This window comes from Psammomys obesus, unplaced genomic scaffold, assembly GCF_907164565.1.
Source record: "Psammomys obesus unplaced genomic scaffold, mPsaObe1.curated_primary_1811, whole genome shotgun sequence".
NCBI lineage: Eukaryota > Metazoa > Chordata > Mammalia > Rodentia > Muridae > Psammomys > Psammomys obesus.
In genome coordinates, this window is record NW_026590503.1 from 2,739,654 (window position 1) to 2,762,956 (window position 23,303).

At 49.8% G+C, this 23,303-nt stretch overlaps 1 protein-coding gene across 2 annotated transcripts in view; it reads right to left on the reverse strand.

Annotated features, from left to right (window-relative positions):
* Ptprn2 (protein tyrosine phosphatase receptor type N2) overlaps positions 1 to 23,303 on the reverse strand; it is a 695,487-nt gene that overhangs the window by 329,908 nt on the left and 342,276 nt on the right. For both annotated transcript variants that reach the window (XM_055607544.1, XM_055607543.1), the window contains exon 11: positions 19,580 to 19,659. In XM_055607544.1, the coding sequence (XP_055463519.1) occupies positions 19,580 to 19,659 (80 nt within the window). The remainder of the gene's footprint in view (positions 1 to 19,579; positions 19,660 to 23,303) is intronic.

The window sequence follows — 23,303 nt, forward strand, 5'->3', positions numbered from 1 at the left end:
GCCCTCTGGAAACTCCTGTGGTTACTGCTGGAGTATCAGCCACATCCCAGGGGGCTCACAAACACTCCTCTGCAATCTTTCTCTCAAGCTCTCCGAGACCAATGAGCACAGTGGCTTCCAGACTTCTTGAAACTGCATTTCCTCCAAGGTCCAGGTCCTTGAAGCCTCCCTTCTGGGCAGGGACAGCAGAGTCTGCTTTCTCTACAGAAGCCAGGTCACTCCACCCCTCTGCCAGCTTAGCTGACCCACTCCCAGGCAAGCACTTGCTGGACAAAATCATCTCCCCGCACACTCACTTGAGCATGACGGTGCCAGCAGCTACCTGCAGGACCAGAGCCCCCAGCTTCATCGTCACGGTACAGGCTGTGCCGGGCGCTTGTTTGTCCTCACTCATGCCTCACCAGGACTCCTGCACCTACCCATTGTTTACCCACACGTCTGCTCTGCCCAAGGCAGCGTGACTAACTCAACCTGGTACAAATTGTCAGCTCACACCATAGGGGCTGGGGTGGCCTGGATATTTGTGTCTCATTAGCTTCTGCCTGAAAAACAATGCCCGGAGGCTTGCTGAGCATGCCAGAGAAACCAGAAGCCAACAGTGCTATGGTGTGGGACATGGGATGGGGAAGGTGCTGCCCTGCCTGGCCACACAGAGCTCTAAGCTTGGCAGCCCACGATTAAGGGCTGGGCTTTGCTACAGATACCTGACTCCAGCTACTCTGCCCACATGAGAATGGGCATCAGAGAGACACAGTCTGCTCCCCAGTCTCCACTCCATCCTGGTGAGGGTGTGGCTGCAGACAGGCACGGTGTAAGGAGCCCCACTTTGTCTGCCTTGCGTGCAGAGCTGAATTCCCATAGAACAGGGTCTCCTCCATTGTGCTCTCCTGGCAGACAGCTGCCCCTCCCCCTGGCATTCCGTGACGTGCGGCACTGATTATAAAGCATGCCAGCTGGTACCAAGTTCACTTCGTCTTTCTTCAAGCGTGCTTTTTATTCAGTTCACATAGAAATCCAATTAGCATATCATTGTGACTGATTAAATATGCCTCATGTAAATTTACACGTCAAAACACACTGCACTTAAACAAGCAGGCCGGCTGGTGCATCTGCACCAGCTCTGCAAGCTCACCCAGCACCGCCCAGAAGCCTGGACAGGAGTGGACAACGGCTACCTGAGGGCACTGGGCCTGGGAAGCAGGGGCTCATGCTTGAGGGACGGTGGATATAGACATTTGTCTCTCTTTGTCTCAGGCGAGAAGCTATTGACAAGGAGGTCCATCTGTGCAGGAGGCTGCCACGTCCAATTAGCTCATCAGGTGACAGAAATTTGGCCTCTGCTCCAGAAAGTCCCTGTGCACCCAAGTCGAGACTGTTTCAAAGTGATTGCATTATCTTAGACAGCAGGATTAAATTAATATGGCAAAGACTGCTACTGGAGGAAAATTTTTTCTTTTGCAAAATGCTTGTTAATGTTTATTATGCATGGCATTATCAGGAGTGGTCTTCTTTGACACACTATTCAATTCTTCATTCATTTAAACTCTCTTTAGAAAAGAGCAAAAGACCCATCTATGAATATTGGATTGGAAAAGTTAAAGAAAATTAGAGCGCTCTAATTGGATTTTTTGGGAAGCAGTGACTATGACTTTATAGGTTAGCTCATGAGACAGGGACATCTGTGGCCCCAGCCCTGGCCTTCCAGGAAGCAGAGGCTGCCTGCCCCACCATCACTCTGCCCTTGCACGCACTCACTTGCCGGAGCACCATGGAGAGCGGCAGTCATTTGCCACCTTTGCCTGAGGCCACAATGGGCTTGGCTATTTCCATCAAGAATAAATCGCAGAGTCCGTGCACTTTTCTGCCTGAAGAAACTTAGATCAGTGTCTCAGCTAGACCCTTCCCCCAGGGACAGCAGAATCCCAGCCTGGATCCCAGCAGCCTGGATCCCAGCCGATCCCGCTGGCTCCTAGCCACTATCCCTACTCTAACATACACTGTGCCATACCAGCCCTTCTGCAGAGAGGCTCTCTCTAGCAGAATCTGTGAACTAAACTGTGATTTTTTTTTTTTTTTGAGGTTAGGGAGTCTTGTAGGTACGTGAAGGGCATTGAAGGGCAAACCTTGCACTATTGCTTACCATAATGGGATTAAAAGCAAACAAAACTATAGGGAAATCTTTCAAGAGCGGCAGGTGATGAGAAACAGCACATGAAGCTCCCCAGCTGCCAAGGCCAGGTGTGTTCTGGTTGATGTTCACCTGTCCATTCAACAGAAGACAGAAAAGGAGGAAAGCAGAATATTTGATAGAAAAAGACCATTAGGACCAACTTGAGTATTTCACATTGAATGTGGGCCATCCTGATGAGGGACAGATATTATGCAAAATGAAAAGGCAGCTTTTCCTGGCGTGTTTTATTGAAACACACTAAAGGGATTAAACTTGTTTAATGTGATAAAAGAAAAGCATTTAGCCATAATAGGCGTGTTCCAGAGAGATGCATACAAATGCACTTCCTTTCGTTTAAATAGTGCTCAAGCCCCCTGTGGAAGATTTAGGGGAGCCCTGTAGCTAGTGGGTTCCTCTTTGTAGGTACACTGGGCGGAAACTAACTCTGCTGAGTGTGCAGAGTGGCACTGCGCATGGTGTAACAGGACAGCCACTTGTCTCCCCCGGACTGCGGCCGCATGAATCCATTCCAAGTCCAGCAATGAGGAAATTCTAGCGCACTGGCTGACCTCACTCTTCCTCCTCCTGCGATTACACACAAGAAGTCGGGGAGCCCCAGAGTCTGCCTTTCTTGCCTTTTCCTCCTCCAATCTCTCCTTCCAATCCCTCACCTCCTGGACACCTTCTGACTGTCCACAGGCTGGCCCAGGGTGAAGGCACGGCCGCCTGGTTTAGTTCCTTTTTGCTGGGCCCCAGGCACTCGCTGCTGCAGTCAATGCTCAGGGAGTCCAGCTCTGTGCCACTCATCACTCATCTTGGGTTCCCTCACCTCAAGGGTCTAGTTGCTGCTGCTTCGGTTTTCTATTTTCTCTGGTGTAGGTGGCTGTTCTCACAAGAAAGTTCTGGCAACCGTAGAAATAGCTTCTGTCCTGTCCATGTCCACCTGCTCAGGTTGGGTAGGGGACACGTGACTTGCAAGCACGGGGCACCACTGGGAGAGCACATCTCTGACATGCTCTCCACAAAGTGAGCACAGCTGCCGCAGAGGACTTCCCGTGGTTCCCTTCTGACCTTCAGTTTCCGGTGGGATTATCTTTCCATCAAGTCCTAACACTCTGCTCTTACCTTGGCGTGTTATTTCCCAGTGTACCAACATAGGAAGACAGTGCTTCCCACTGGCAGCTTCCTGTTCCCTGAGGCCTTTTGGTCCTTAAACCAAGATTACAAGTGTTCAGAGCCCCAAGAAGATGCTAGTAATTTCCCAGGTGCAAAGCCAGGGAAGAGCAGCGCCGTGCTCAGTGTGGGGCTGGGAGCCTGCCCCCCTGTGCAAACACTGCCTCACACTTATCTTCAATGTGTCCTCAGATGTGTTAAATAAGTCTGTAGAACTCAAGTGGAAGAAAGCCAAGATGTGAGAGAGTGCTGTGGCCTCAAATTGCCTCTCTTCATGGAGTAAGCTGAGCCTACTGGCTCTTTCCTTACCGCTGTTCTCGGCCCCTCATCTAGGGCCTGAGGTGGCACCATGTGTCACTGATTACAGTTCTAACCTGTGGCAGGATTAAGAAATGTCCCTGCACCAACCTTCCTCCTCCTCCCCACCTCTTTGTCCAAAAGTCCTGGTCCTCTGGTCCTGATTCTGTGTTGCAGAATAAAACAGAGACACTGATGCTTTCATTGGATCTACAGGCATGTTCTCTTTAGAGCTCCAGAAGCTGCCGATCACTGTCCTGGAGCACTGAGCAGGCTTCACAGGAAGTGTGATTTGAGATTCATGTCAGCATCACCTGCAGCAAACCCCAGCACCCCGAGCCCTCAGGGAAGGCGTCTGGAGGGGCTGCAGCCCACCCCATCCCCCAGCATTGCTGTAGATCTGAGGCTTGAAACACTCAGGGTGATCCTAGCACAGGGGCCTCCCACCCCACACAGCAAGCTCCAGGTCCACTCTTGGTCCGTGTGAGAGAAACAAAGCCAGCCTCTAATTATCACCCGGCAGTCAATGTGGGCAACGGGTGTCAAGACAATATCCAGACACCAGCAATGGGCTGAGAAAATGGAGGGCTCCCACCAACAGCTGAGATTTTTCCTCTAAGGTAAACTGTGACAAGGGCCGCCTTTCTGAAGCCACATCAAAGGCTCCTAAGTTACCAGTGTGAGAGGCCATGGGTCCCAGGGGCCCACAGCACTGAGAACTGCAGCCTGAACCTACCTGACGCTCTGCTCAGCCCTGTCGCTTCCTCTGCTTCTCTGGCACTCACTCACACCAGGAAGGATCACTCCTTCCAAAGACACCAGTGAACTAAACCCTGGCAGAGCCTACCATGCCACCTGGGGATGGAAGCTAACCCTCCTCGCCCCGCTTCTATCTTGTTTACATTGCTAGATTGCAAGTTCCCAGTACGAGAATTTCCTTACTAAGGTCATGAGAAGGAATACTTCATAATGGGTTATACGGCACGGTGACCTGACAGGGCAGGACCAGCATCCCTGAGGTGCCAGGTACAGGAGAGCCATGTACGCGCAGGTGCTCCCTCAGCAACTTGTTCAGTGCCTGCCACGTGTCTGGCCAATGCTGGTGGATGGATGAGGGACTCAGGAATAATGCTGGATGGGGTGATGAGAACTGCAGGACAGGCCGGAGCTTCGTAAGGAAAGAAAGAAGTGTGAGGTGAAGGGACAGAGCTCATATGGCTACGTCCTTACTCCAGGGCCCCTGTCACCGCGATGACTTTCAGCTCACTTAATCCACCCACTACTGCAGGGTTACAAGCACCCGCTCCCCTTCCGGAAGTGGGAGTAACAGAGCAGGGCTGTTCCAGCTCTGCTGCTGTGTGGCCCGCATTCACCTGCTGCCTGTGGCTGCACAAGAAGGAAGGAGGCACAACCACCATCATTGTTCACGGACTGAATGGTGTCTCCTGTCATTCCAGGCCAGATGCTGGGCGTGTGGTCCTCCCAGAGCCTTCTCGGTGACTGTCTTCACCGGAAATGCTCATCTTGTAATGCCTGTCTCATTGTGTTAGGACTCACCTCTCTGAACTCAACCTCACTGGATGATCTTGGACAAGAATCTATTTCTGGTGAGGTCACGACCATAGGTCAGGGATGAGGACCTTGACCCTTAGGGGCATGTTTCACCCACAGTTAACACTGGCTGTTATAGAGCATCATCTACATATTCCATGTTATATTTGAGGTTTTTGTTTATTTATGGGAATTGACAGTATTTTCAAATCCAAAACTACTAGAAAAAGAGGCTGAATCAACCTTGTTAAGAAAAGGCTGACATGGGAGGGAAGGCAGGCCTTTAGAAGCATTCCACTTGAGTAACATGTTCCATATATGGCCATTTTACTGAGCAGGCTTGCATGAAGGCTGAGTTCCCAGTGTTTCTAACCTGCTTTTCTTTCTGAACATTCTATCAACCTGACATTTCCCTAAATCAGACCGACCTTCCACTGAGTAAAATAAATCATAGTGGTTTCATCATGTGGACTGGAGAGCACTCTCCCACCCGGGACAGGCTGACAGCTTCCCCGTCACTCACACTTCTCCTTGGCAAGTGTGGCTGAGCTGGGTGGGCAGAGATGGCCACGGCTGCCCATGGCATCATGTCACAAATTAGAGGGAGGAAGAGGGCCCAGCCACTCCACTCAGAGAATATGCTGTCTGCCTCTGCAATTACTGATGTGCTTAGCTGGCCCAGGACCCACTTAAGCACAAAGGAGAGCTGATGTGCATGCCAGGAGGAGGCCAAGGTCATGGGTCCACATACTTTGCAATGCCAGTCTCTGGTTCCCACTGAGTGCTTACTAGGGATGAGGAGCTATGTGCCTCAAGGGTGCCATTCGGGACCCCTGCTGTGAGACCCTCTACAGAGGAGGAACTGATACCAACATTTGTCAAGCTCTAGCCAAGAATAGCTACCACCATAGCTCAGGACTGCAGTGTGGTCAGAGGCCACAGCGATATCCAGAATGGCATGTGTTTTCTATAACACAGATGAAACCCAGAGCCAGAGGTAGCCAGAGGTAGCCAGAGTACTAGCTGGCACACCTGGTGCTCATGCTATACAAGTGACAACGGGTGCCCCCTTGCTAACAGCCCTGTATCTCAGAACATATAGAGGGTAAGAGGTCCTTATCTCTCCAAAGGGAGGAGATATTTGGCTGCTCTGGGATGCTGGGAAGATGCAGTTCACAACCTGTGATCCTTTGCTGCCTGCTGAGCTAGGCTCCATCTGTGTCCCCAGAATATTATGTTTCTTCATCCGAGATTCTTCCCCCTGAAACCTTGAGCATCGCTTCAAGACCATACAGCCCATCTTACGAGTGATGTACTTACAACATCTCAGGTGACTTCTGTGCTATCTGAGGGCCAGGACAAGCCTGCCTCCCGTAGCCATTCTCTCTAGACTTTTATCTTGAGCACTGTTTCTCAGTCAACAGTACCTGTTCTTCTGGGAGAGGTCACATGTGCTTTGTAAAAAGCTTCAATGTAAACATGTTTTAAGCTTTGTTTCACTCATGAGACTGAGTAAAATTGTTATCAGAAAACTCTTTCCCAAAATTGTGCTGTGTTTAAATATAGCTAAAGTAAATGAACTGGTGTCAGAATCTCAAAGTGTTTAACCCAGCACTGGTACCTAAGTCAGGCTGAGCCGAGTTTTATTTTTGTCTCTTCATGGACTGTTTCTGTGTCCAGAAAGCCTGCACTCTCGCCCCAAGAACCTTTCACTATGGACACACCTGACTTCTGAGGGGTCATACCAGCGGGCTTGGAGTCGAGTCTCAGGAGTTTGTTAACCTGTTATCACATCATAAGCTCAGGGCCTGGAAGCCTATCAGGCGTGAGCCGGCAAGCGTAGAGTGTTTCCATGTGGAAGTGACCGGCTCCACTTGTCTTGACAAGCAGAAACAGGAGCTAATGACTGGAGGTGAAAATGGAGCGATCCGAGATGACAGATGCTCCCAGCTGGAAGAGAAGCACACCCACACTGTGCCACAATCAGGGAGGAGCACATCCCCCATGGTGCCACACTCAGGGAGGAGCTTCGCATGAACAGTCATTGTCCTCATGCCTGAGAGCTATGAACAGGGCATAAAGAGCTTGAGTCCTGCTCAGATGCAGTACCCATGATTGAGCCACAAAGTCATCCAGACAAATATGGCAGCAGCAGTGATGGCTACAGGCACCAAACCCTTGGCTAGCACAGCCCCTCACTTGTTGCTACACCAGAAGGGCACCACCCTGCATGGTGTAGAGAAGAGGAAGTTTGGGAAGACATTCAACTTACCCAGATCTGTGCGTAAGAGATCAGGATCCCTCTCTATCCCACCTGACTCCAGCCTGTGCTAAAGACATGGGTGCTCTTCCTGCCTCACTACCCTGTGGCCTTGTGTGTATGGCTGGAAGTTTCTCAGGGGTGGGGCAGAAACAAGTCAGAAGAAGGTGAGGACAACTCTGGGAGGTAACCATGACAACAGTAACACTGCGACTATTGTGTATGCTTGAATACACACTCATAGGGGCCCTGGCATGAGGGCATTCTCAGCTGGGCATGTATATAAGGCTGTTCAGGCCTGACCTCAGAGCAGAACCATGAATAAGCTGGCCTCCAATGGAAACTATCTTTCTCCTGATGCTGCTCATATGCCCATTCTTGGGGACTTCTGGGGAGGTTGTGTGGCTGCTCAGCAGAGTAATTTTGCTCTCTCTAAAAGGAGAGAGCACACTACCACAGTCTGAGCCTCCACCACCCCATATCCATTAGTGAGCAGCATGTGTCAGGACATGACAGCAGGGATCTACACACATTGGCCAAAGCTCTGAGTGAGCACAAGCCTCCATGGAAAAATAAAGAAAGACCTGTGTGAACCCCTCAGTGTCACTTGGAAAAGACAGAGGCAGGGAGCTTAGGGTCCTGTCCTCACTCCACTCAAACCAGGAAATGTTCAAAGTGATTCAAGCCTACACATATGAGGAGCCCCAAAGAGCCTCACACTGCCAGTTTGCCCGGATATCTCTCAGAACTCATCTATATGGATGGCCAGGATAGAGGAGCTGGGAGTCTGGAACTGGGCAGTCACATAAGACAGGAACAGGTGCTTATAAAAGCATTTGTCCCAGCTTCCAGTGACACCAAAGGCAGCCAGCTGAGAGGCTGCAGTGCTGATAGTCCCTGGATGGGGGCTGTATTGGGCAGTGAACCCCCTGGTTCTTGTGGCTCTTTGCCTAGGCTGGACTGAAGACATGTGGGCCCTGGCGAATGCAGGATGCCAGTGCTCCTCTTTTCTTTGCACAGTGCCACTCTCTTTCTCTGCAAGACCTGAAGTTCTGGTTTAGTAATTTCCAGAAGGTTATCAGCTGGAAGATAGATAGTTGATGCTTGTTTGGGTACAGGAAAGGACACTGCTGTGTGAACTCAGAATGACTTGCCCCTTCCTATTCCCTCCCAGAGGACTTTCACAGAATGTGCATGGCTGCTGCTGACAGCGGGTGTGATGGTTGGAATAAGAATGTTCCCCATAGGCTCAGATATTTGAATGCTTAGTCATCAGGGAGTGGCACTATTTGAAAGGATTACAAGGATTAGGAGGTGTGGCCTTGTTGGAGGTAGTGTGTCACAGGGAGTGGGTTTGAGGTGTCAAAAGCCCATGTCATACGTAGTCTCTCACTCTGCTAGTGGATCAGGTTATAACCCTCAGCCCCTTCTCCTGCACCATGCCTGCCTACTGCCATGATGCTAATGAACTAAGTCTCTGAAACTATAAGCAAGCCCCTGAATGTTTACTTTCACAGAGTTACCTTGGTCATGATGTCTCTTCATGGCAATAGAACAATGACCAAGGGTCAGTATATCAGTGGGGAAAGGCTGAAACTCAGGCAGTGGACAAACAGCTCCTCCACCTACTACTCAGAAAGGATTCTGTGGTTCTTTTAGGAATTTGTGTACCTTGATGTACACACTCAACAAAGCATCAAGTTGAGAAAAAGAAAGGAAAGTAGGAAAAAAATGTTACAGATACTCACTACCATACATTCCCACGAGACAGGCTGTGCAAGTGAGCAGAAGCCTGTGTGCGAGGCTCCTGGCAGTCCAGAACAAGAGGAAAGCTGGTGTGAAGGTTCCTCGTTGACACCATGCCATCTATAGCCACTGAGTCCGGCATTTCTAAAGAGGTTTTGACTGGCAAATGGGGGATGCATGCATGACATCCTCAAGCTTCTGTCTGGGGTGTGTGCATCTCCCCTTCATGAATGCCAGGGCTTAGGATGAAAGGATCCTTCCAGCAAGTCCACAGGAATCGTTGCAAAGCCTGGGTCATCTCCAGACTGCTGGACACAAATTTACACAGAGGCCATTGGACTCCGACACAGAATAGGAAGGGGCAGAGGATTTACAAGGTAGACACACCTGATGGTACTCCAGGACCCTGTGGCCTGAGGGTGAATCTGGTTTGTAGGAGACTCGGAGTCAGACCATGCCACCTGTTCCTTTGGGGATTTGGTTTCACAGAAAGTGATGGTAAGTCAAATTACCAACATGAGGCTCAGAACTATTTTACACATTCAGTGTCAGGATAATAAAATCAAACATCCATGAGGACCTTCAACAAATACCATAGTCCGGATTTAATTACAGATAAAAGAAATCTGACTTCTATTAAAATAAGAGCAATTGCACATAAAAATGGAAACCACCTCGTGCATGGAAATGCCATTGTCTTGATGTGCATTGTCTTAGAATAAAAAAACCAAGAGGCCTTTCGGCTCCTGAAAGCCTTTTCTTAAGACAGGCGGAATGAGCTCTCACTGAAAGGATTTCTGGGGAAACATCCTGCTGCAGTTTTCTAATCTTAAGTAGGCGCAGACTTTTCTTCTCCTGTCTCAGTTTACACACAGGTCCCATGCCACCCTGAGGGCAGGCGAGGGGGAGAGCTGGCTCTGTGGCATTGGATGAGCAAGCTGGGACAGTGGCGGAGAGCTCGCTCTGGTGGTGTGCTTATGGGAGGTCTGGAGAGCTGACCAGCTCAGCTACCACCCAGGCCCAGATCCAGGGCTTTGAGTTGGGCCACTCCAATATTTACCCCATCTATGAACTGCTGGAGGCTGTGAAGGAGCCAGTCCTGCAGATCCAAGGCTGCAGGACCTCCATGATGCAGGGCAACAGCAGGGTATCCAAGAGGAAACCCCATGAGGGTGCAGGTGATGGTGGGGCAGGAGCCAGAGCCTCAAACTCGACCAATCCTCACGGCGCTGGACATTTGCAAGAGAAGACGTGTGGACAAAGGGTGCACTGTGAGACACACTGTGACAGATACTCTGCAGCCTCCACAACAAAATTGTTTTCTTTTACAGGGAGGGAGGTTGCAAGGGTGGAGAGTGGGTGCAAAGGGGTGGGGGAATGAGTGGGATTGGGGTGTGTGATTGAAATTCACAAAGAATCAATAAAAAGTTAAAAGAAAGTCCAAGAACTCAGTAGCTGTTCATTGTACAAGGCTGAATGTCTCAGCTGGTCTTCCTAATCCCAAAGAAGTAGGCTCTGCTGCCAGTGAGGGAATGGGCTTGTCGAGGGTGAGAGTGAACAGGCAGAGAGCAAAAGTTTCCTTCTGCCGTGCCCTTCCATAGGCTTCCAGCAGATGCCGTGGCCCAGGTTAGAGGTGCATCTTCCCACCTTGGTCATCTGGATGAGAAGTGGATCCTCCCACTTCAGTTAAGCAAAAATCCCTCCCAGGTGTGCCCAGACGTTTGTAGGTTTTAGTCATTTCTAGACGTAGCCAAGTGGACACCGAAGAACAATCCTCGAGGCCGTATCTAATACAACCGCTTCCTGAACAGCTCCACTTACTATTTCACAACAGGGCACCCCTAGCCTGCCTCTTCCACACCCCAGCGAGTTCTGTATATGCTCCAAGAGCTCTGTCAGGTATTCTCCATGACTGGCCAGAAGTGACTATTCTTGGCTTCATGGACCATCTAGCCTGTTAAATCTCAAAGCTCTACCTCAGCCGTGAGCACCGCTGACGGTGGACCAAGAATGCTGGGCTCACTTCCTAAGGCAGCGGCTGCTGGGGGAGCCCAAAGACCATCACCTGCTTTTCAGTTTCCTGGACAGAAAGGGGGAGGTGTGGCCAGGGGTCACAAAAGGCTGAGAGGAGGTCAGGGAGACCCTCATAACTGTGGATCACATCTCCCACGGAGTTGGATTGGACTGTGAAATTGGAGAAAGCAGCAGCAGAGAGACAGGAAGGAACAGACTCCCGGGGGCTTGGAAACCACAGCAAGGACAGATGCAAGGATGCATGGCTGAGTCCATGAAGGGACCACTGAGCCTCTGTGGGTAGGGGCAGCCAAGACAGTGCCCCTAGGCCAGCTACAGAGTCTCCGAACTTCACTTCACGGTGGGCTGGGCTCTGCCCCACTGGGGCCTTTCTCCGTAGGTCTAAGGACAGCCCACGTGTACATTTGTCATTAGTTCTCAAACCAGAAGGGAACTAGAAACCCCTGCAAGACAGGTGTCACTTTCCAAGTGACGACAGAACATTGAGCCCCAAAAGGAGATGGACAGATGCCCAGTGTCAAAGCTCAAATGCTAGGGGCATCACCAACCAATCAAATCCAAACAGCGGCCTCCCTCTGAGCACAAACACAGCTGACTTCTGAAAACAGGTGGCCGCCTGAGCCGCCAAGAGCAGTGGGGAGAGGTGTCAAGAGTCGCGGAGATGGGGACTGCTGCTTCTTACTGCTTTGTGCTCTGGGAGTGAGCCAGGCAATTGCTTTTGCTGAAGATTCCTCACTGAAAACTTGCTTCCTTTGCAGGCGAAATGAGATGAGGTGTTGCTCAAGTGCAAACTGCCTTTAGATCCTAAGAGGAGCAGCTACACCCACTTCTCATCAGAGCCAGGGCATGGCACGGATCAGAGCTGTCCCTCTTAGATGCCCACAGACAGCGCGATAATCCCGTGTGCTGACACTGCCTTTGTGTCATCTTCACAACCCCCCACTCTGCATAATGCAAGTCCTAGTGTCAACAGGCTTGGCGCACAGGGAAGTCCCGGAGAATGTCTCGCGTTGGGGTGTGATGCCATGAGGCCCCCCCACTAGTGGATACACACTGCCATTCTCTGAGCCCCGTCGGCACTGTGGCCTCCTGCAGGGAACCATGCTAATGGATGGTCTCTCTGTGGTGGTTTACATCCTCTGGCTCTGGATGTCCCGTGGGACACCAGGTAACCAAAGTTAGCTCAGCTAGAACAACCAACGGTTCCCCAAGCCCTTTAGAATTAAATTGTGCTCTCAGCAGAGCTCCTTCCTGAGCTGCTCAGCACTGAAGCAGCTTGTGAAGGGCACCCTTTGTCCTGTTTCAAAAAGAAGACACCGTCAAGCTTAAAAAGGGCACGAGTGGCCAAAATGTGGGACGAGGCTTTGAACAGAGGTTCCCAATCCTATCTCCTCCCCAACTTCACCTCAGCAGCCTTAGTGGCTGTGAAGCTACCGTGAGGACACCAAAGAGGGCTGGAAACAATGAGGCCAGCTTTACCTGGTCCTGATCCAGGAGACACATCCAGTTGCCATGGAGACCAGCATGTGCAGAACTCCCTAAAGGCGGCTTTTGACAGACAGTGCTCCTCTCTGCTCAGAGACAACCTGCTAAGCTAGGCTGAGGGAGGGTTACAGAATGGGACCCCAGCGGGGGATGTCCACAGAAAGGGGCTCTTGGCTGAGGGGCTTCAGGAGGGTGGCCCAGGCAGAGAGAGTAGAGTTAGGAAGGTTGATGGGGGCGGGGACTGTAGCAAAGGGACACAGGAAAACCCCAAGCTGTGAAGTAGGGAAGGTCTGGTGTAGTTCATCCTTTGGTGTCTGGGTAGCTCCACTGTGTGGTACCAGACATGGTGTCTGGGTAACTGTCACTCAGGCAGCCCTTTCATTGACCAGTTTGCATCTGACATCTTCATTGTACCAGGCTCTATGGTCCAATAATGCAGCCATCTACAGCCAACCACAGCCTGCCTGTGGTTGCAATGGTACTATTTCTCTATACCCTTGCATTTTCTTTTGGAGACACACTCTGGACTGTGTGGAGTTCCAGCCTCACCGTGTCACTCAGCCAAACATCCAAAAGCAAGCCATTACAGTGCCGTATCCCCATCCCAGGAAGAATCAGTGGGCAGTATGCAGACAAAAGTCCCGAGACTGTATCTGGCCTTGAGCATGCTCAACACAACATCTGTTCATGGCAGCATTGCTCACCTAGACTACTCTCCAAGTAGCTCATCTCGAGGACCAAGTGGCCTTCCGCTGGTCCCTCATGCTCAGAGTACTTGCCCAGCCCACCTGTTCTCAGTTCTGATACTTTTCCAAGCCATCTCTACCCTCTGGATCCTGCCCTCAGTTGAGCCCAGCTGTGCTGCTCTGACCTCCGGGATGAGCCCTCACAGTGTTGCCCCAGCCATCACTAGGAGGAGGGGATAGTGGCAGGCATTGGTAGGCTAAGGGAGAAAAGCTGCAGAGTTGGGCCTTTCAGAGTTAGACGACCGTGTCTCCAGAGCCAGTTACCTCCTGTCCAACCGGAGGTGGCCCCACATACCCTGGACGAAAGCAGCAGAGAGCCAGGAATGGGTCAGTGATGGTTGTAATTAAGAACACCACAGGCCCCTGTGCTCACTGCCCTGCTGGGGAGCAGAGGTAAGCCCTTGATGACATGCTTGAAGCTGAAGCCAGATTTCAGAGCAAGCTCCCTGTTCTCCTTTCTCTTCATCTTGTTGCCATGGGAACTGACATCTGTAGAACTCTCCAAAGGAGGCTTTTGATAGGCATTGCTATCCCCTTCTCAGAGACAGCCAGCTAAGCTAGCCTGAGAGGAACTGCAAGCCACTGACCTGGTGTGGAAGGCTCATGTGCTGCCTTCCCCCCCAGGGCTTATCTTGAAGCCACTGAAGTGCTTGTCCTGCTTCTAGAACAAGTCACTCCCCTGTAGATGTGAAGGCGTCTCCACCTCTGTGCCAGCCATAAGGAAAGTAGACACACCCTCTGTGTAGTAGGAGAGGGAGGAGGGTGAAGACTGACCTTCGAGGGGACAGGTGGGGTACCTCCAATCTACGGAAGGCGGGTTTGACATGGCTAAAGGCAGGCAAGCTGAGGAAGCCACGGGTTTCCCTGAGAGCCCTGTGAAGCAGGCACTCCCTAACGCTGCTGTTGCTGGTGAGGGTCGCTTCCATAGCACGACCTCCCTGGAGCACCTGCTAGCCAGTGGGCCCTAGCTATTGCCAGGCACTCTCCAGGCAGTCTCAGGCCTTTAGGTCATGGGAGTGAGTGGAGACAACAACAGCTGGTGGGGGGGAAGAGGGATGTTCACAGAGAGGCAATGAACATCCGCAGGGCATCAAGGGGCTGAATGCCAGCAATTGCCACAGAACAGCCACTGCGTGCTACCTGATAGCACTGACACCACAGTTCTATGCTGTTCAGAGGTGCCCAGCCGCAAACTTGGAGAGGAGGAATTTAGGCTTCAAGACAGGTAGAGCTAGGGCTGCTGGTCACTAACCGCTATGCTTCTCAGTCACTGCCTGTCTTAGTGATAGTTTCTACTACTTTGGTAAAACACTAGCCAACAGCAGCTTAAGGAGCAAAGAGATTATTTCAGCTTACAGCTTGTAGTCTATCACCAGAGAAGTCAGGGCAAGACCCCAAGACATACACCTAGAAGCAGGAGCTGATGCAGAGGCCACGGGGAAGTGCTGCTTACTGGCTTGCTCCTCGTAGTTTGCTCAGCCTGCTCTCTTATAGAACCCAGGACCACCAAGCCAGGGATGGCAGGCATGCACAGCAGGCTGGGCCCACCGACACAAATCATTAATCAAGAAACTGCTCCATAGGCTTGCCTACAGGCTAGTCTGGTAGGAGTGTTTCCTCAATTGAGCTTCTCTCTTCCCAAATGATTCTAGCTTGTGTCAAGTTGATCAAACGCCTGTCAGCACACTGCCTCAGGCAGAGCCTGCCTAACAGAACAGGCTAGGCCTGCAGGGGAGAAACTGATTTTCCATACTGAGCCCCTGTTTGCACATGTAACTGTTCTATACAAGTCAGATTTCTGTGATTGTACGGAGACACTTGAGATAATCCACTGAAGAGGAGGAAAGGTCTGTTTCAGCTCACAGTTTCAGAAGGGTTGGTGTAAGGTTGTTTGGTCTGCCACCATGGTCCTGTGGGAGCTCATGGCAGAGGAGGCTATTCACCTCAGGGAAGTTGAGAAATAAAAAGAGGAAGGACACTGAATCCTAACATCACTTCCAATGATGACCCAGCTCCCTTCCACTAGGGTCACCTCAGAGAGGTTCACTGCCCCCCACTACCAATGCAAGCTGAAGACCAAGCTTCTGCACAAAGCTTTCGGGGAACACTACATCCCTTTTTGGGTCCTTCCCTAATGGCAACATGGGCAAAAGCAAATTCCTGTTTTGCTCAATGTGTTCATCCCCAAGCACTTCCTGCGACAGATATCTACTTAGGTACAAATCAGGAAGCAAGTGTTGGACTTGAACCTGTCCTTGCACTCCATGCAGTAATACCCTGAGAGCCCCGACCTCTAGCCTGAGGGCCCTGCTCTCTTGTGGCCTCTGCCTGCAGTTTTCATCCATGTCATTTTCCTTACGGTCCACAGCCACAGGAGCGTCTGTGTTCACAGAACTGTCCCCATCTGCATCACCGTCCACATCATGGACCTTTCTTGCCCCTCTCTTGGTCCTCATCCACATTACTGCCGTATCTTCCCTTCATCTTCTACATCTTGCCTGCAGTAGACTCAAAGGCCCTTCACACCTTGCCTTTCTCAACATGAATCAAAGAACTTTTTAAAAACGTAACTGAAACTATAAGTCAGACCTTGACACTCTGCTTTAAAACCCTTTAACGTTTAGTGTTCGAAATAATTTTATCTTGTCTTGAATTGTTTCCTCCTGAGAGCAGTTGAGTATAGGCAACTCCTGAGAAAAGAGTCAGTAAATGAGCCAGGCACACCCAGTGGCAATTACCCACCACAGGCCCCCAGTGCCTCCTGAGAGGGAAGAAGAACTTTGGTAGGAAGAGCCTGACTTCAGGTAATGAAGGCATGGCAACACAAGGATGTTAGGGGGACTATGGGTAACCTAATGGCAAGTTTACTCAGTAGACTCTCCACAGAGACCGGGCAAACAGAGATGCTGGCCTCTACAAGGTGAGCAAAAGCCGTTTGTTTTTTTAACAGAGACATATAAGAGTTGATGAGAAACTAAGGCTACGAAAACACTCCCAGTGATGTGAGAGCAAGAAAGGATTTTGTTTTTGGAAACAGGCGCTACAAAGTCCTATCCGTAGCTGGAAAGCTGTTGGCCGTCGACCACTTCCAGGAAAAGGAGGGTCAGTTCTGGTGAGGGTGTGAGCTGTTAGGCTGACCTGCTCCAGGGCTGGCCCCACACCTAAGGGTGTCTGGGTGGCATAAAGTGGATCTGCTAGGTTCTGAGGAATCAGAACACAAAGTCGGGTAGGTGAGGAAAAGTGAATCCAAGAGAAGTTGGAAGGGGTGATTATAATTAAAATGCATAGCATCAAAGTCTCTACTAATAAAAAAAAACATGGATAAATGTAACAATGGATAAATGGATAAAGTGACAAAAGAAAGGAAGGAAGGAAAGACTTTCCTGTGGTTATCAGAGTGACTGGGCACAGGGCCACAGTGACAACCAGCGTCAGCATATACCCTCCAAAGCACAGGGTACGTGTCTCTGTATGAGAGTCGCTATCTCAACAGTCACAGAATCCACTGCTCACACCCAGGTTCATACTGGGCAGAACTTCCAGACACAGACAAGGAGAATGTGTTTTACATACAGAGTGGAAGACCGTTCATCCAGAAACAAAGTCAAAATCAAGCCATTTGCAGGAAAATAGGTAAGACTGGAGATCATGGTGGGTAAGAAAATAAGTCAGATTGGAATAGACAAAGGGTCTATGTTCCCTCTCGTGTGTAGAATCTGTACTTTGAAAAATTATACCAATAGAAGAGGACTGTTAAAGTAAAACGGCAGTGGGGAAGGAGAAAAGGAGAGGGTGAAAGAATGAATGTGATCAAAGGACAGAGATGTATGCAGATGATACAATGAAGCCCACTATGTTTGAATAAGTAATATAACTTAATCCAATAAGAAAATAGGAATGAAAATAAAGTAATGAACCAGAATTCCCAGAGGGAGTCACCTAGGACCTAGAAGAGATTCTAAATGTCAGTGTTTGCAATTGCCACTCAGTATTAACACCACATGGTATTTGATGGTATTAAATGGAAATCTACTCACTAATTTCTGTATCACCTTTTTAGAAATTGCCCGATAAACTTAGGTTCTGTTACCAGGGTTACGCCTTCCTTCACCCAGTTCCTCAGAAGCCAAACTAAACCATCAGTGGGTTTCTACAGAAGGCGCTGTTAGGTTTCTGTCCATAGCACCAATGGCATCCCAGTATGTGCCCCAGCCCGAGACATTAGGAAGCTTTTGACGGCCCTGGTACGGCTCTATGTCAGGCTTTATAATAAAGGGTAAGGAAATGCATTTTGAAGGAAAAATCTGCTTTATCCACACTCACAGCTAGTCCTCAGTGAGCCACCCGTGCTCCCCCTGGAACCAGAGCTCTATGAGGATGGTAGTGTGCTTGCTGTACTGGGCTGAGGTCTCAGCCCGGTTTTCTCAAACAGCCTCAAGTCCATCCATAATAACACGGTATTGTTAAAAACACAAAAGGAACACACATTTTTACATGCTTACAGCTTCATACATGTTCAAACAGGGCCTGGACCAGCTACAGCAGTTTAGCAATCTCACAGGTGCGCCTGGCAGGTTGGCAGAGGCAGCATTCCCAGAGCTGCTGAGATACAAGACTCCACCCTCCACTTTCTGCATGATTTTTGCCGCGATAAAAAGTCAGCACACGGCACGCACACATTTGAAATAGCCAGAAACTCGATCAAAGATAATCAACCACTCCCCTGAAAGCCAGTAGGTAGGCTATTGTGAGGAGTATGCTAACAACATGCTTTGCTTTATAAATAGCAGGGCTGTCCGCCACAGACTGCTCCGCAGTGGAAGGTCACATATTACAAAGCACAGACTGGACTGGATTTTCATTTTATTGGTTCTTTGAGAATTTCATGCAATATATTTTGGCCATATTCACAGCTACTCCACTTGATCCATCCACGGTTCTTTATGGTTCTAGCCAGACCACTTCCATGTGTGTTACTTCTTGTCCTGAGATGACCTCTGGTGACAGAGGAGCATCTCTCCATGGCCACCGGCTGCTCTTAAATGTGTTCACCTGTCACTCGTGTGAAGCAGATGCTCATGAAGGAAGAAGGGGCCTAAAGTCTCCATGGGAGCAAACCTGTTGAAATGTAACTCCTGTCTTCTCGGTGGCAGAATCTTCAGAACGCCCCCTGAGCTGTGCCACAGCACTGGCACAGTATGGTAATGGCACAGTACTCCAGCGCATGGCATCCCAGCCCTACATGACTGGCAAGAGGCAATGAAATGACCCTATGAATCAGCTCTGCCAACTTTTGAAGCCTAAACACTCTGCTTTTTAATCAGACTGCTACCCTCAGATCACAACACAAAGCGCATCCAGGGACATGGAGTCTCCTGTGAGTTAGCCTGAAAGCACTCAAAGCAGAGGAAGTGGAGGGAGTGTCCCTCCTGGATGGGATCAGGGCACAGCCTATACTACTCCATCACACGACAAAGAAGCTGTCATGAGGGGAGGGAAGCACACCAGTTTCAGAGCCAATAGGAACACTGGCATCTAAGATTACTTACAGCTCAGCAACAAAAACAATCCCCACACTTAGCAATGTACACGGTTAGAGAAGACCAGAGCTCTGCCATGTCTGGGATTGCGTCCTCAGCCTGGCCTCTGAGAAACAGACTTATGGGGCACACATTCCTCCGGCAAGTCGCCCCAAACACTGTTATGCCACCTGTGTCTTCCTAATTACCAAGATTCACAGCCCACCGCACAGGAGTGCCCAGTAGGTCAGAACATATTGAGGAAGATGCACAAACTGTTCACCTCCCTTCTCTTCTCCAAGCAGCCAGCAAGTCATGTTTTACGATGACATCACTGAGCACATCCCACAGCCGTCCCTCGTCTACCAGGGCAGATGTCTCAGAGATGCCCTGGACATGTGTAGAAGTCACTGTGTCCCTTACACCTCTAGATGGAGAGGGGTCTCCGGGGGTAGCAGCAAAGCCAGAGTGCTCCCAGCTGGCACGGCGCAAAACGTCTTCTCACAGGGAGCTACCGACACCAGCCCTCACTTTGCCAAGCTGCCGTTCTCTTTCACAGCTCAGACACGACAACAACACACACATGAAACAGTCTTACCTGCAGCCTTGGTGGCATCTGCAGTTCTCATGTTTTGGCTATTGGCATTCACTTTGAAGGTCACTGCTGGTCCCAAAACTCTGGAAGAAATAATTTGGGAACAAGGTCATTTCTGCATCAACATGGGGAGCTGCACGGCTGTGAGCCCCTGAACACCGAGGGGATAGAGGCACCCAGCTTGCCTTTTGCTGCTCCTGGTGCTATTTTTCTTGGATGCTAGGCTCTATTTCCATTTCTAGCCATTCTGTTGCTGATTTTACTTTTCTCTAGCACACACACTGGGAATAGGCTCTTATCAAAAGAAAAGTACCCACACCTGACAATGGAGACAGGATTTCCTGCAACCATAAAGGAGAAATTGTTATGGAAAAGGATGTTAGTCTCAAGAGAAGAGCAGGAGAAGTGTTTTCAAACTTCTTACTGTCGGAGCCACTTGAAGACTCATCTCATCATGAAGAACTACTTAATATAAAAGCTGCTGTCAGGGAGTTGCTAGGCAGGAATTATCAAAATGCCTGAAGCTTTGTAAATGCCACATTGAACATGGTTGAGAAGAATTGTGTCACTTTACAGTTGAGATCATCAGTCGACCCCTGGTGATACAGGAGTGTCATTCTCCATTCCACGAGGGCCTGTGGCTCAGCTTCTGGATGGAGAACAGAGTCAAAGGTCCGCATCTATTTCAGGATGAAGCCTGGGCACCAGGCTGGGATATGGAAAAGTTTCCCACAGAGTGTTACAGTTCAGCTCTTCTAGAATGAGATTGGTGGTGGCAGTGGAGACTCGGGCTTTCCAAAGCCCATGGTGATACCAAAGCGTTACAGCTCTTGGTTAAGCTACTGTGCTTAATCACGGCAGAGGTGCGGGCAAAAGCCCATGCTTCATGGGCTTGCAGGCCTGGTAAGGCTCAGGCACAGTGAGCTGAAGAGCAGGCCCGGTGAGATGAGGCTGGGCAGGGGATAAATGATGAATCTCAGGCAGCCATGGTGGAAGGCTGAAGGTTATCATGGAGCACAGAGATTTACAACCTTGTGCAGTAGGAGGGATTTCTAGGGTGAATGTGTTTGATTTGCTGGAGTCAGGGATACTTCATTTGCATGTAGTGGTACAGTGTATCATTTTCCATGTAGTAGCATCGTCCTATCACAAGAAGGAGAATGCAGTACTTAATTACCCTGTAGATGTGAGAATCTCCAGATACAATTGACGGTCACTGCTGAAGACTAAGATCTTTAGCAGGGTGGGGCAGTTCTAGGAATTCCCAAATGTTTGTTGGACCAGTTTTCTTATCAGGAAAGAGTTAGGCTTGTAATCTGCCCTGGGGGCTATGTGACACTTCTTACAAAATCTGGGGTCACCCAGATCAGGGGAGATTTTTAGAACCTTTCTGGGAAAAGGGAGTCCATCATCATAGACCTATCGCAAATAAGCGGCTAGTCCAGCAAAGCTCCTCGTAGGAGCACAATATATGTATGTAGCAGGCCTCCGACTGGCTATGTAGGGTTTGCTCTTAGGTGAACCCGTCCCCACAAATGAGGACCCTAAAAGCGCTCATGGAATGGGCATCTTAAGTGCATTCTGAAGGCAAGTTCCTTCAGACCAGCAAGGAGGAAAGCAGCAGTGTGTGGTGGGAGAAGGCAGCTGAGGGAGTCCCGGTGTGGGCAGCTGCCTTACTGTGGAGCTTCCACACCCCAGGTGCAAGCCACCACACCCTAACCGAGTATAAAAGTGCTCACAGGAATGAAACTAGCACAGCTCCTTTGCTCCCTTCTCCCTCGCAGCACAGGCACGGTTGCCTTTTGCCCTTGTCTAGAGTCACACAAACTAAGATGCTGGGTCTAAATCTTTCTTTAAGCCTCACACTTGGAATTGTGCTCACAACAGCTTCATCTCAACCTCTGGATTTCAGACTCACCATCCTCCAGGCAGCCCAGGGCTTTAGCACACTGGAGGTGAGAGCTGTCTTACTACAGCAGAGCAGATAACAACCATCCCAGAAATCCAGCATCACTTTCGGCTCTGTAAGATCTGTGCCGAGTAGTTATCTTCTCTGAGGAGTGCCACACTCCTGGCTCTTATGGCATAAACACCGAGAGCCCAGGTTCTGTTAAAACCCCTAGAAAGTCTGGCATTACATTTCCATACTGTCATCTAGTCCAAATCTATCTTCCTGCATGAAAAAAAAATGAGAAATTTCTGTGTTCAGCTTTCCTGTCCAAGAACCCAGAAGCCACTGTGGTATTGACAGGGCGCTGGGGTGGCTGCCATTGCCTGGCTCAGGTCAGCACACTGTCCCCACTTGTGCCTTGTCCACAGACTCTCGCTTCCAGCTCTTAGATGGAGCCCAGTTAGCACCCTCCCAGCCCCCAAGGACCAAGTGGCTTCATTCACATCAGTTCTCCTACAGGGACATTCTCCTTGTTCACCATGTCACCTTCAATCACCTCTCGGTGGACTCACTCAGTTCTTGTCATGTCTACTTGAGTAAGCACCAATAATGATAAAGTCTCTTTTCTAACACCTTCCAGGAAGTACTTTACCCACAACATTTGCTATCCAGTGCTTAAATGGAGTGTGAGTTACCACAGAGGATTCTTGGCTTCCCAGCTGGCTCATCCGCTCTGGGAAGCCTTGGGGTGATTCTTATGGATCTTTACCCAGATGATGGATGACTGATTAACCTGTGGTAGAGTCAGAACACTTGAGTCTAGAGTTCTTCTGATGTTGAGAATGATGCTTAGCTGTAGCAGCCACACCCAGAGCTGTTAGAAGATGACACCGAGTCCACAGCAGTCAACTCCCCTGGAGGTTGTGTCCTCTGACATCATGGGACACAGGGAACACAAGCAGAGAGGCCATCCCAGGCAATATGCTCAGGTTCCTGGAGCTCTGGCCACAGTATGGTGAGCACAGGGACCTTCCTTTGTGTACATGTCTGTTCAAACGCACCTGTTCAGTCTACACTGGTGAGTGAACGGCATCAAACTCAGCCTGAGTGGAACATTGGAGACTTGTGAGTTTGCTCCACACAGCACTAGGAAGCCTGGCATCAAGCTCAGAAGCATTTTAACTTGATAAATGACCAGATAAAATCACAGAAAAATGTGAACTTGTGGCACTGAATAGAGAGGTCTCAACATGACTGCCACCTTGAGGACATGCTCGCTGGCAGCCGGTGTTTGCTCTGTGTACCCAGGAATGAGCACGAACATGACGCAGCTGAAACAGACTCACATGCACAGATGCAAGAACAGCAGGACTCACTGCCCCTGCTGCCTCGCAGAGGCATCTCTGCACCCACGCTGACCCTGCCTTTTTGTGGGACCCTACCCAGAGCCTCACCGGCCAGCCGTGTGCCCACTACTTTGTCCTGTGACTTGGCAGTGAACATCGGTGAACCTATAAAACTGGGGTAATGTGGCATGCCTTGGAAGGTCCTTGTTTTAGGGTGCTACTGGTTTTTTTTTTTTTTGGTTTGGTTTGTTTTTTTTTTTTCCTTTTTTTTTTTTTTTTTTTTTGGTTTTTGGTTAGGCTTTTGTTTGTTTTATTTTGAAGGTAAAATCCCATGATGAGATCCAGGTGGACCTTGAATCTTTAATCCTCTTTCTTTACCCTTCTGAGTGCTGACATGACAGGCATGTACTACCTTGCCTAGTAATTAGCTATGTGAATATATATGTGTGTGTGTGTGTGTGTGTGTGTGTGTGTGTGTGTGTGTGTGTGT